This window comes from Periplaneta americana, chromosome 3, assembly GCF_040183065.1.
Source record: "Periplaneta americana isolate PAMFEO1 chromosome 3, P.americana_PAMFEO1_priV1, whole genome shotgun sequence".
Classification (NCBI taxonomy): domain Eukaryota; kingdom Metazoa; phylum Arthropoda; class Insecta; order Blattodea; family Blattidae; genus Periplaneta; species Periplaneta americana.
The window spans coordinates 9,922,144-9,936,151 of NC_091119.1; the positions used below are offsets into that span (position 1 = coordinate 9,922,144).

At 37.1% G+C, this 14,008-nt stretch overlaps 1 protein-coding gene across 1 annotated transcript; it reads left to right on the forward strand.

Annotated features, from left to right (window-relative positions):
- Positions 1-789: 789 nt before the first annotated feature.
- On the forward strand, positions 790-13,111 carry ntc (nutcracker). Its single transcript, XM_069820294.1, has 3 exons — positions 790-991; positions 8,137-8,743; positions 12,677-13,111. Exons 1-3 carry the CDS (start codon positions 790-792, stop codon positions 12,813-12,815), a joined length of 948 nt encoding a protein of 315 aa, XP_069676395.1. The 3' UTR covers positions 12,816-13,111.
- Positions 13,112-14,008: the final 897 nt, after the last annotated feature.

The following is a 14,008-nucleotide window of genomic DNA, read 5'->3' on the forward strand; positions in this document are numbered from 1 at the left end:
ATATTTCGATTTATTTAATTCAGGCCGCCTTATAACCTCCCTTTTAAATAACGTATTTTGAATGCCATATAGCCTAAAATCTAAGTTACAACGAACTTAATTTATATTCCAATTTTCATCGAAATCCGTTCAGACATTATCGCGTGAAAAGGCAACAAACTTCCAGACAGACAGACAGACATGCAAACAAAAATGTCAAAAAAGCGATTTTCGGTTTCAGGGTGGTTAATTATATATGTTAGGGCCAATTATTTTTGGAAAATCGAAAATTACCAGAAAAATTTCGGCTACAGATTTATTATTAGTATAGATTATTATTATTATTATTATTATTATTATTATTATTATATTATTTTATTAGTGTTGTGAAAATGAAAAGAATTGTCATTGTATTATATTGTCTTGTATTGTAGTAGTGTGTTGCTTTGAATTGTATTATATTGCATTGTATTGTATTGTATTGTATTAATTATGTTATATTCATAGCATTGTAGTAATTTTCTATCATACTGGTTGAGTGGAAGAGAAGGCCGGATGGCCTTAACTCTGCCAGTTAAAATAAACCATTATTATTAATTATCCATTTTATTCTTCTATCTATAGACATTGTTTCTAAGGAAACTAGAAATAAATGGAGAATTATGACGCAGAATTGTTTGTATTGCATAACTATACTGTGAGACGTATGAACAATCTTGAAGTCGTCATGGAAACATAGACTAACACGAGAAATACGAAGTTAACGTACCACACAATTCGTGATCTGAAGACAGAGTGTAAGCAATAGCGATGAGGGCGATTCTCGTGGAGGAGAGTACACCGGAACAGCTTCCTCGCAAACTGGAGGTCCTGATATCATCTCTTGCTGAAGATGAGGCACGTCGCAGCGACCTGGATTTGAGCCATGACCTGCTCGTGGTGGTGCTCTACAGGCTCATGAGAGAATCGGGTTTCACACCTCTGTGTACCTCTCCCATGGACTGTGAGGATGGTGAGCACTGGCCAACTGGCAGCAATACAATCCACAGTCATCATTTTTCTCTTCACTTTATTTTCTACATCCCTTTATGTTTTATTGTTTTTATATTTTCTCTTCGATTTATTCTTTAGCTTCTTTTTCGTCCTCCATATTTTGAATTTCCTTGCCTGTTCTCTCTCCGTTAGCTGCCGGATAGTTCAGTTACTATAATAACTGGCTACGGACCCGGGTTCAATCCCGGACGATGACAGAATTTTCTCGTTACAAAAATATCTTCATTCCATTATTCTTCTTCTTCTTCAAATTGTATTATTATTATTATTATTATTATTATTATTATTATTATTATTTCTTTCTTTGCTGTGGTCGTGCCAGTCCCATTCCGAGGCTTATTGTTAGGTTTCGTAACAAGCTGTTTTTTACGGTGATGGGTTGTTAGCCCTTCGCCCAACCCCCAAGCTGGAGGACCATCCCATATCGACTGCCCACGACTGCTTATTCAATATATTCGCAGCTACCCTCCATATCTGGAGGCCGTATATGATTATGTCTCGTGACCAGAATATTGTACGAAATGGAACTATAAAAGTTGGAGATTTATCCTTCGAAGAGGTGGAAAAATTCAAATATCTTGGAGCAACAGTAACAAATATAAATGACACTCGGGAGGAAATTAAACGCAGAATAAATATGGGAAATGCCTGTTATTATTCGGTTGAGAAGCTTTTGTCATCCAGTCTGCTGTCAGAAAATCTGATAGTTAGAATTTATAAAACAGTTATATTACCGGTTGTTCTGTATGGCTGTGAAACTTGGACTCTCACTTTGAGAGAGGAACAGAGATTGAGGGTTTTTGAGAATAAGGTTCTTAGGAAAATATTTGGGGCTAAGAGGGATGAAGTTACAGGAGAATGGAGAAAGTTACACAACACAGAACTGCACGCATTATATTCACCTGACATAATTAGGAACATTAAATCCAGACGTTTGAGATGGGCTGGGCATGTAGCACGTATGGGCGAATCCAGAAATGCATATAGAGTGTTAGTTGGGAGGCCAGAGGGGAAAATACCTTTGGGAAGGCCGAGACGTAGATGGGAAGATAATATTAAAATGGATTTGAGGGAGGTGGGATATGATGGTAGGGACTGGATTAATCTTGCTCAGGATAGGGACCGATGGCGGGCTTATGTGAGGGCGGCAATGAACCTCCGGGTTCCTTAAAAGCCATTTGTAAGTAAGTGTTCTCTCTCCGTTAGCTGGCAGATAGTTCAGTTACTATGATAACTAGCTACGGGCCCGGGTTCAATCCCGGACGATGACAGAATTTTCTCGTTACAAAAATATCTTCATTCCCTTCTTCTTCTTCTTCTTCTTCTTCAAATTTTACAAATATTATTATTACTGTTATTATTACTTACTTACAAATGGCTTTGGTCTTAGTCTTCTTTGCATTTATCTTCATCCCATACTCAGTGAAGCACTTTCTTCTTGGCAAACTAAAATAATGAATCCTTGTACAAACACTCGTGATGCCACACCTCGACTACTGCGGTATTATATTAAGTAACCTCAATGCAAATTTGAGCAGGAGGCTACAACGTGTGCATAATGCGTGCGTCTGTTATATTTGTAATATTCGTAAGTATGATCATGTTTCCCCGTCTTTCGACACTCTGTCTTGCTTAAGGCCAAGGGATCGACGAGCTCTGCATTCTCTTATTTTCTTATTTCAAATTCTGCGCACCGCTACCCGTTTTTATTTTTCAAAATTAATCCGCATATCATCAGCTAAGTACCAGGTCTCATCATAACAATTTACTCATTATACCTCACCACAAGACATATTTATATTCTTCATCCTATACAGTTTCAGTTGCTAGAAAATAGAACTCGCTTCCGAGTGATGTAAGGGGTTGTTGGACAGTAACTTCATTTAGGTCAAAATTACGTAAATTCTTACTTAACAAATTAATTGCTGATTAATATTTGTCATTTACATTGAAACTAAGATCTGTACATTCTTGTTATTACCATTAATTTCTCTAAATAGAATACAAAACCTCTAATGGCAAGATCTCATTACATTAATATTATTTTCATTATATTTTTAGTTTTTATTTTAGTAGGTTATTTTACGACGCTTTATCAACATCTTAGGCTATTTAGCGTCTGAATGAGATGAAGGTGATAATGCCCGTAAATGAGTCCGGGGTCCAACACCGAAAGTTACCCAGCATTTGCTCATATTAGGTTGAGGGAAAACCCCGGAAAAACCACAACCAGGTAACTTGCCCGGACCGGGAATCGAACCCGGGCCACCTGGTTTCGCGGCTAGACGCGCTAGTCGTTACTCCACAGGTGTGGACTTCATTATATATTTTAGATTTATATTTTGCTCCCTGTAAAATAACAATGGTTATTAGAGAAGAAAAATTCGCTCCGGTGCCGGCGATCGAACCCGAGTCCTAATCCACAACATAGGATCGAATGCCTCTAATAACCCATTTTTTTTCCCATTCCTCTAATAACCATTGTAACATAACAGATATATGTATTCTGTAGGATCAAAAATTAATATCCACCCTATAACATAGTTCTAGTAAACTACTATTAAATTAATTCTCATCATTCAACCAACTAGCTATCTCAACTTAATTGTAATTCTTTACATATTACATACAGACTGAATTGAATTACATTAGCTCATAAATTAAGTTAAGCTAAACATTGGTAATTTCGTGGCAGTGGTTATTTCGTGATACTTTTTCTTTGCTCTTTTTTGAACTAACCAATGATGTTACGAGATCCAAATTTCCGCCAAGGGATTGCATATGTTTTACACTTTCCAGAAACATACAGCTAAGCTTTGTGTGACTATTGTAGTTGCTTCAGTGAGCTTTTATGTTTGGAGAGAGCAAGTTTGCGTCGACTTCTCAGGCATACAAATTTTGTGGATGTTTGTAATTACATTACAGGCTTACGAGTATTACTAAAGGTAAGCATATAATATTTGGTACAAAGATTTATTGTATCTTCATGAAATTTTAGGAAATGTTTTTGGAATTTTAGATACATATGTAGTCGCCATATAGGCTTAGCTTTACTGATAGAAATCTTAGCTGTTTGAGGCGAAATTTTGTTGAGCATTAAGTGTTACAATTTTTTAAATAGTATAAAATGTATTACAATAGGAATTTTAGAAATCTGAAGACAAGATGTGATAACAAAAAAGAAAATGGAGACGCAATGGGTTCAGTGTAGCTTCTGTTTGAATTTTTATCATGCTAAGTGTCAATGATAAGTGCTAGATGATTTACTTGTAAGAATTGCGACAGAAGATGGAACATGGCTCCACCAGTTTGGACCGGAGACAGAGGCAGACAATGGAGTGGCATCATGTAAATTCACCAAAGAAATAGAAATTCAAAAGTACACCTTCAGCAGGAAACGTTATGGATACTGTGTTTTTCGATTCAGAAGGACTCTTGCTTGTGGACATCATGCCACACGGAACCACCATTAATTCTGACGGGTATGTTGCAAATCTCAAGGAACTTCAAGTTCGACTGAGTCGTGTTCGACGACATCGGGAGAAGCAGGATGTTCTGCTATTGCACGACAACGCACAGCCATATGTCAGTCACAAGACCACAGACCAGACCAGAAAATTCGGATAGACAACACTGAAACACCCGCCTTACAGTCCTGAACTGGCACCGTGCGATTACCATCTCTTTGGTAAACTGAAGGATCCCTTTGCGGAACGAGGTTAGAAGATGACTCCCTTGTGCACGCTGCTCAAGAGTGGCTCAAACGTGTTGGTCCAGACTTTTACCGTGCTGGTCTACAGGCCCCCGTTCCTAGGTTACGTAAGGCAGTTGAAAGGGACGGGGATTATGTGGAAAAGTGACATTTTGTTCCTTAAGGATGCATCTACAGTCTGTGAAAATAGCAAAGCTGTAGGATAAAAATATAATTTTTAAACAAACGTTATGCATTACTTTTGGAGTTACCCTAGTAATATAGTAAAGTCCGTAATAAAAGTGTTCACCCTTTCAGGGCAAAGAAGATCCCTTTTCAATTTCAATTTTTACTTTGATTTCATTCTTATTATGTGTTGGTATGTATTTCTATGTTTTCCTGCTATGAATATTAGACGGAATTACTATGTTTGAAGTCCTGTAACAATAAATGAGAATTTCATTTGACTTTAATGAATTTTTCCACAATTCTTCTACCTCTCACGAAATTATCAATGCAATATCACGAAATTACCAAGGTTATCACGAAATAACCAACCTTTCAGCTTAAGTTGTAAAAGTGGTTTTTGGCACATATTCAAGAACGTATCCAATCATTTATGTCTCCAGATTGGTACAGCAAGTTATCGTCTTTTAGATGAAAAAATCGGAATAAGGATATATTTACACATTTGCATTTTAAATTAGTTTTCATGAAATTATCACGAAATTACCAATGTTTACCCTATTACTTTTTTCGTTGATTACTGTTGATTACTAAAAGGGAAGCGTAAACGAATTACTAAGCATTGCTGGAGATGTTTACTTTCATTCGAATTATCGCCAAGCAGAAAAATGAAACTGAGCATTGCTGCAGGTGTTCACGTTTCATTGGTAAAGTCTGTCTGAAAATAAAATTTACCATATCAAAAACTTCGTTGAAAAAAAAAAAAATACGTTGTAAAGAGACTTCCTGGATAGCATAAAATTTATATTGTGCGAGATCATGCGTATTTGCTTGGTTTCCGCACAAAACCAATCCGCGGAAAGTCTAAAATTCCACATTCAGTATTCCCAACCTAACACACATTACAATTTCCCTCTTCTTACCGCTTAAGTGACATATTGATTTTACTGCTTTAGGCTTTTAACATTATTTTTAGAGACGTTCAATATAGTAATAATTATAAATTGGAAACTTACCAGTGCAATTTCACCTAAATTGCAATGTTAATTATTGTTTTTAAATATTTGCAAAAATTAAGTAAATTCTACAACTCCACTAAAGTTACTGCATTCGTGATGAAAGTAACATTAAGGAAGCCGTGAAAAAATCAACAAGATTCCAGACTCATCATAGACTGGGGGGGGGAAGACAGACGTATATCACGGCCTGCTGGAGTATAGTAAACACAGGAAACATTTTAAAGCAACAATGTTGAAGATAGATATTTTTGTTTTGCAAATTTGCCGTCATTGAACAGAAACCAAGATGGAGATTTCATTGCAACTAATTATAAATTCCTGGGTCTTCAGGTATGTAATAAACGATCTTTGCACAATAGTAATATGCGTTACAAGAGCGGTATGTTGACGTTTTCATGTTGGAGGAAAAGATTGAAAAAGCGAAACGTAGTTGAGCTTTTTTAATTTCCGAGAACATGAAAACAAACATACCGCTCGTGTATCGTACATTATTTTGTGCGAAGATCGTTTATTACATACCTGAAAGACGAATTTCTAATTAGTTGCAATCAAATCTCCATCTTGGTTTCTGTTCAATGACGGCAATTTTGGAAAACAAATATATCTATCTTCAACATTGTTGCTATAAAATGTTTTCTGTGTTTACTATATTCCAGCAGGCCGTGATATACGTCTGTCTTTTTTTCCCGCCAGTCTATAAATGCGAACTTAAAACAAACGGTAAGATTATGTAATGATTTATTTTTCATTTTAATATTTTAACAATATTATTTATATAACAAATTCCAGTAATAACATCGTCAAGTTTGTTGATTTTTCACGGCTTCCTTAATGTTACTTGCATTACAAATGCAGTAACTTTTGTGGTGTTGTAGAGTTTACTTAATTTTTGCAAATATTTAAAAACAATAATTAACAGTGCAATTTAGGTGAAATTGCAGTGGTAAGTTTCCAATTTATAATTATTACTATGTTAAACGGTTCTAAAAATAATATATTAAAAGCCTAAAGCAGTAAAATGAATATGGCGCTTAAGCGGTAAGAAGAGGGAAATTGTTATGTGTGTTACGTTGGGAATACTGAATGTGGTATTTCATACTTACCGCGTATTGGTTTCGTGCGGAAAGCAAGCAAATACGCACGATCTCGCACAAAATAATGTACGATACACGAGCGGTATGTCTTCTTTCAATTCTCGGAAATTAAAAAAGTTCAACTACGTTTCGCTTTTTCAAACTTTTCCTCGAACATGAAAACTTCAACATACCGCTCTTGTAACGCATATTACTATTTAAATTCCAAAATTTTGCTACACACTCCATGGGGCTGCGGGACACACCGGTTGGAACCACTGGATTAATGTTTAGATCGGTTTCTAAAACAGTGTGAGCTCTGATGACGCTTCGCCAAAACCAACAAATAAGTTTGACTATAATTATGTGTGTGTGTTCCGCTTTTGCTTATCATACAATTAAAATGGTGAAACTAATAAATCATATTTTCATTAACGTTTTCGGTACCTATGTACCATCTTCAGATGTATGTATATAATGCTAAATGATAACCAAGCCTCTAGGTGCATGTGTCGTGAACTTAAATAATCATTGTTTTTGTGCGTACTGTGTTATATCGATGAAGTGTTGCCATGATTGAATAAATAATATTTGTTGGTACAACATACTATCTGAATTAAAATTAAAATTAAATGTTTCAGTCAATATTTAAAACACTGTTTTAAAACACTATTTAAAACTGTTTAAAAACACATGGTTTGTGCATCACTTTAAATATATGCAGTTGGAGATCACTTGTGTTTTAAAACAGTGTTTTAAATATTGACTGAAACATTTAATTTTATTTTTAATTCTGATAGTATGTTGTACCAACAAATATTATTTATTCAGTCATGGCACACTTCATCGATATAACACAGTACGCACAAAAACACTGAATATTTAAGTTTACGACACATGCACCTAGAGGCTTGGTTATCATTTAGCATTATATACATACATCTGAAGATGGTACATAGGTACCGAAAACGTTAATGAAAATACGATTTATTAGTTTCACCATTTTAATTGTATGATAAGCAAAGGCGGAACACACACACATAATTATAGTCATATTGTGATAGCTTATCGGTATACCTTCAATATGAAATTCAACAAATAAGTGTGAAGTTGAAATTTTGATGTTATTTTGCAGATAAGAAGAAAGTAGACTGGGAGCAGGAATTCAACCCTCGTCAGCTAAACTCTTCCCTTAGCTTGCCTTGCAACTGGCGAAGGCAATATGGCTCCCTGTACCAGATAAACTTCGTCCTGAACCCCGTCGTGAAGGAGTACCAGTTCCGCCTCCTGGTGGTCCCATCAGGTGACTTCCTTATCGTCAACATCATCGTGGATAGCGGCGTCGGAGGCTGCGTAGTGCCGGCTCGTAGCATTTGCTTCTCCATATGGGACTACATCGCGAATCCTAGAGCACAGACAGCGGCGCTCAAATTCCGTGGCCTCAGGGGCCTCTCGATGCTGTTCAAGAACGAGCTAACGTCCCCCGTTCGCAGCGCCGTCCTGACGTACGAAGGCGTGATGAACCCGAGCCTGCAAGGGGTACCCGACGAGATCAAACTCAAGATCCTCAAGTTCCTGGACGCCAAGGATGTGATCAGTGTGAGTTGCACCTGCAAGTCACTGTATCAGCTTGGCAGAGACTACAGCGTGTGGAAGTGTCTTTTGCTGAGAGACTTTCATTGTGGAACGCAAGAGGAGCTTCTGCAGAACCCCGACTACTGGAGAAGGGAGTATGTCGCCAGGTAAATGAGCCTCTCTTACAAATCTCCTAGTTCTTTCATACTGGGCCTTATTTCACGAAAGTACAGGGACATCATTTTATTTTTACTAACATTTCTAATATTAACCTGGCTATACATTTGGATCAACGATTGAGAATCGGAAACACCGTTTGCTACCCCCTTCCACGACTGGAGTTCGATGATACTGGCGTAAAAATACAAACAAATCACTTTACTAGGAATAGGAGGGAAGAGAATAGTTCATCCAATTACGTAAACTAGGAAATATCACGATTTTGAGTTTGAACATTTTCATTAGGTTTTTGTTTAATCAAAATACAGTACAGTTTTAACAATAAGTGTTTTTACTCACGAATTGAGTTTTCCAAGTGGACGTATTCATTATGCAGTGTATATTAATACTGTCTACAGCACATTAGCGTACAATATAGAGAATGAAGTTAAATTGAAAAATAATCATAATATGGATACTTAAACACATTTTTGAAAATGGTGGCCGTTCATTTCGATACAGGCTTCAGTTCTTTTGTGCCTATTACCGCATTATAGACTATAGTACGTAATTACAATTACCAGGTTCGTACTTCGCATCAGTAACTCATGTTGAAATAATTCTGTACCTACTCTATAAAAGAGACCTTACGTACTGTAAATTCAAGCTTCACTTCTGCTCGATCCGAAAAGATAAAATTACTCAGACATGCTATCTACTGTCCGTCCAAGTGGTTATGCCGCAGGATCATAGAAAGGGAGGAAATCACGTGACAGTTAATTATTTAACGAGGCCCTTTTATTTATTTTAAACAATTGTATGGGTATAACATTACGTAGACGTCAAATTCCTAACAGAAAAGAGCTAAGACAGCCCAGCCACTAGCCTTTACAGAAAGGCGAATAGAAGCAGGTGGGGGAAACCGGGATGTGAAGTAGGCAAATTGACGACAGTACCTGTGCGACAATGATTCAATATTGAAAGCTCTTTCGTCACCGGAAAACGCGAACATATTTTTGGAACGTACTGTTACTATGAACGTAAAGCTACTATGAATGTATGTGCGGTCTTGGATCTGTGTGGAGGACGGTTGAACTTCATTAGTAGAAGGGGTGGGAGTAAAGTACATTAAAAAACTCAGGTACAATAAAAATTGAAGTAAAAATGAAATGATGTCCCTGTACAAATTACAAATTACAGACGGAAAAAGTTACAAATTTACAAATTCACAAATTGTTGTGTTCCACAAAGATAATCTTATAAATTTCTAAGTGAAGTAAAATATAAAAGATTCCAGGTCATGATAGCCTACTTACTTACTTACTTACTGGCTTTTAAGGAACCCGCAGGTTCATTGCCGCCCTCACATAAGCCTGCCATTGATCCCTATTCTGAGCAAGATTAATCCATTCTCTATCAACATATCCAACTTCCCTCAAATCCATTTTAATATTATCTTCCCATCTACGTCTCGGCCTCCCTAAAGGTCTTTTTCCCTCCGGCCTCCCAACTAACACTCTATATGCATTTCTGGATTCGCCCATACGTGCTACATGCCCTGCCCATCTCAAACGTCTGGATTTAATGTTCCTAATTATGTCAGGTGAAGGATACAATGTGTGCAGTTATGCGTTGTGTAACTTTCTCCATTCTCCTGTAACTTCATCCCTCTTAGCCCCAAATATTTTCCTAAGCACCTTATTCTCAAACACCCTTAACCTATGTTCCTCTCTCAAAGTGAGAGTCCAAGTTTCACAACCATACAGAACAACCGGTAATATAACTGTTTTGTAAATTCTAACTTTCAGATTTATCGACAGCAGACTGGATGACAAAAGCTTCTCAACCGAATAATAACAGGCATTTCCCATATTTATTCTGTGTTTAATTTCCTCCCGAATATCATTTATATTTGTTATTGTTGCTCCTAGATATTTGAACTTCTCCACCTCTTCAAAACATAAATTTCCAATTTTTATATTGCCATTTCACACAATATTTCCGTCACGAGACATAATCATATACTTTGTCTTTTCGGGATTTACTTCCAAACCTAACATATTCACGTCATCCACATAGACAAGCAGCTGATGTAACCCATTCAATTCCAAACCCTCTCTGTTATCCCCGACTTTCCTAATGGCATACTCTAGAGCAAAGTTAAAAAGTAAAGGTGATAGTGCATCTCCTTGCTTTAGCCCACAATGAATTGGAAAAGCATCAGATAGAAACTGACCTATACGAACTCTGCTGTACGTTTCACTGAGACACATTTTAATTAATCGAACTAGTTTCTTGGGAATACCAAATGCAATAAGAGTATCATACAAAACTTCTCTTTTAACCGAGTCATATGCCTTTTTGAAATCTATGAATAACTGATGCACCGTACCCTTATACTCCCATTTTTTCTCCATTATCTGTCGAATACAAAATATCTGGTCAATAGTCGATCTATTACGCCTAAAACCACACTGATGATCCCCAATAATTTCATCTACATATGGAGTTAATCTGCTCAAAAGAATATTGGACAAAATTTTGTACGACGTCAACAAAAGTGATATTCCTCGAAAGTTACTACAGATAGTCTTGTCCCCCTTCTTAAAGATAGGTACGATTATGGACTCCTTCCCTTGTTCTGGTACAATTTCCTTTTCCCAAATTGCAAGTACAAGTTTATAAATTTCGCTAGATAATACGCTTCCACCCTCTTGTATTAATTCTGCTGGAATTTCATCGATACCTGGAGACTTGTACTTTTTCAGATTTTCTATCGCAATTTTGACTTCAGAAAGTGTGGGTTCGGGTATAAATGGCTCAGCAATGTTTCACGAAGATAATCTTATAAATTTCTAAGTGAAGTAGAAAATAACAGGTTTCCGGTCATGATACTATCACAGACTAATATTTACAGTCACGAAGCTCAATACTTACTAAATATGCAAACATAGATAGTTGCTCACCACCAGGATTGCTACTATCGCCTCATCACAAACTCTTTCCCTAGCAGACGATAAAATGTATTGTACTTTCGATATCGTGTTTTTTTTTAAATTAACATCTTCCTTCCACTTTTGAAATATGAAATACATAAGGTTTATACATTATTTTCATAAAATATTATTACATTCTATAAACCCACCTTCCTGGATCTTTCGGAAGAAGGATAACTCTGACCTCTTTTCCTTACAATTTATAGTACTACAAACTTCTCCTTGTCGCATATCATTATTGAAATTATTGTATTTGAGCTATTTACAGTTATTACAACGGATAACGAACATTTCACAGTTTACACAACTTTTCACAACAAAGCGAAATACGACACAGTCAATGCCTTTTCGATCCAAACCGTAATGTACCACATGTTCGAGTTTTCTATTTCAGTGTATGGAACTCAATGAAATATAACTCAATTGCGTATCATTGCTAAGTTTTATTTAGTGTAATTTGTCCATAACTTCCGTTTGCTTCTTGTTGCATAATATGTTGCAGAAATAATTACAAAACTGTGTTATTTTAATGTGAAGAGAATTTTACATGTTAGGTAATTATCAGGTTTTCATAATATTCACAACAATTCTAAACATTAGCGTAGTAGCATGGAGAAACTACTGCACCAACCATCTTACCAAGAAGACCAAGTTACCTGGCTGAGGTTTTTTCCAGGGTTTTCCCTCAACCCAAGATGAGCAAATGCTGGGTAACTTTCGGTACTGGACCCCGGACTCATTTCACCGGCATTATCACCTTCATCTCATTCAGACGCTAAATAACCTAAGCTGTTGATAAAGCGTCGTAAAATAACCTACTAAAATAAAAAAAAAAGAAGACCAACCCCATGGAATCACTAAAGGGAAAATAAATGCCATGAATTGGCACGGACTTCCAGCAGAAAAAGTTTGGTTGTTAAGAATAATTCATTTCTACTTTCACAGATACAAGAAGCTGATAAGGAGAACCAGGCACTTCGAGAGCATGCTACCAGACCAGTACCACGTGCCGGACGTGTACTACCAGATGATGGCCTCCTCCCGCCCCGTCGAACACGTGTTCCCTAGCACTTTCGGACAGTAGTATTCCCCACAGAAGGTGGAGCTAAATTCTTGTGAAGCGGGCAACACGTCGGAAATTTCAGGGCTTTTGTTTTCTTGAGATATGCGTGTACGTATCGATTCCTGGAATACATTACCACTTCAATGTTATCTTCATTACTGAGCACTTTGGTTTTGCGTGTTTCACTTGTACACGGGAGGTCCGCCATATGAACTGTTGCGTAATTCGTTTCGCATTTGTCATTTCCACTTTTTTCGTTTGTTCTCTGAAAAAAATAAAAATAAACCACTTGTCTGTATATACAAATATATGTAAGAGTGTCTTTATGTATTCACGAATAAATAATGGTATGTATGTATGTATGTATGTATGTATGTATGTATGTATGTATGTATGCATGTATGTATGTATGTATATCGGCGTCGCCGATATGCCAGAATTTTGTCCCATAGCAGTTCTTTTACATGCCAATAAATCTACTGACATGAGCCTGTCGCATTTAAGCACACTTAAATGCCATCGAACTGGCCCAGGATCGAACCCGCAACCTCGGGAATAGAAGGCCAGCGCTATACCAACTGCGCCAACCAGGCTGGCTGTATGTATGTATTTTTTACTTTAGTAGGTTAATTTACGACGCTTTATGAACATCTTAGGTTATTTAGCGTCTGAATGAGATGAAGATGATAATGCCGGTGAAATATTTTTTATTTTAGTAGGTTATTTTACGACTCTATATCAACATCTTAGGTTATTTAGCGTCTGAATGAGATGAAGGTGATAATGCCGGTGAAATATTTTTTATTTTAGTAGGTTATTTTACGACGCTGTATCAACATCTTAGGTTATTTAGCGTCTGAATGAGATGAAGGTGATAATGCCGGGATCCAGCACCGAAAGTTATCCAGCATTTGCTCGTATTGGGTTGAGGGAAAACTCCGGAAAAAACCTCAACCAGGTAACTTGCCCCGATCGGGAATCGAACCCGGGCCACCTGGTTTCGCGGCCAGACGAGCTATTGGTGAAATAAGTCCTGGGTCCAGCACCGATAGTTACCCAGCATTTGTTCATATTGGGTTGAGGGAAACCCCGGAAAAAACCTCAACCAGGTAACTTGTTCCGACCAGGGAACCGAACCCGGGCAACCTGGTTTCACGACCAGACGCGCTAGCCGTTACTTCAGAGGTGTGGTATGTATGTATGTATGTATGTAT

What these genes read in the sequence shown, in the direction of transcription:
- ntc (XM_069820294.1), top strand. Translation starts at nt 790, where the DNA reads ATGAGGGCGATTCTCGTGGAGGAGAGTACACCGGAACAGCTTCCTCGC. An exon ending in TCCCATGGACTGTGAGGATG is followed by an intron (nt 992 to 8,136) that starts GTGAGCACTGGC and finishes GTTATTTTGCAG; the next exon opens with ATAAGAAGAAAGTAGACTGG. An exon ending in AGAAGGGAGTATGTCGCCAG is followed by an intron (nt 8,744 to 12,676) that starts GTAAATGAGCCT and finishes CTACTTTCACAG; the next exon opens with ATACAAGAAGCTGATAAGGA.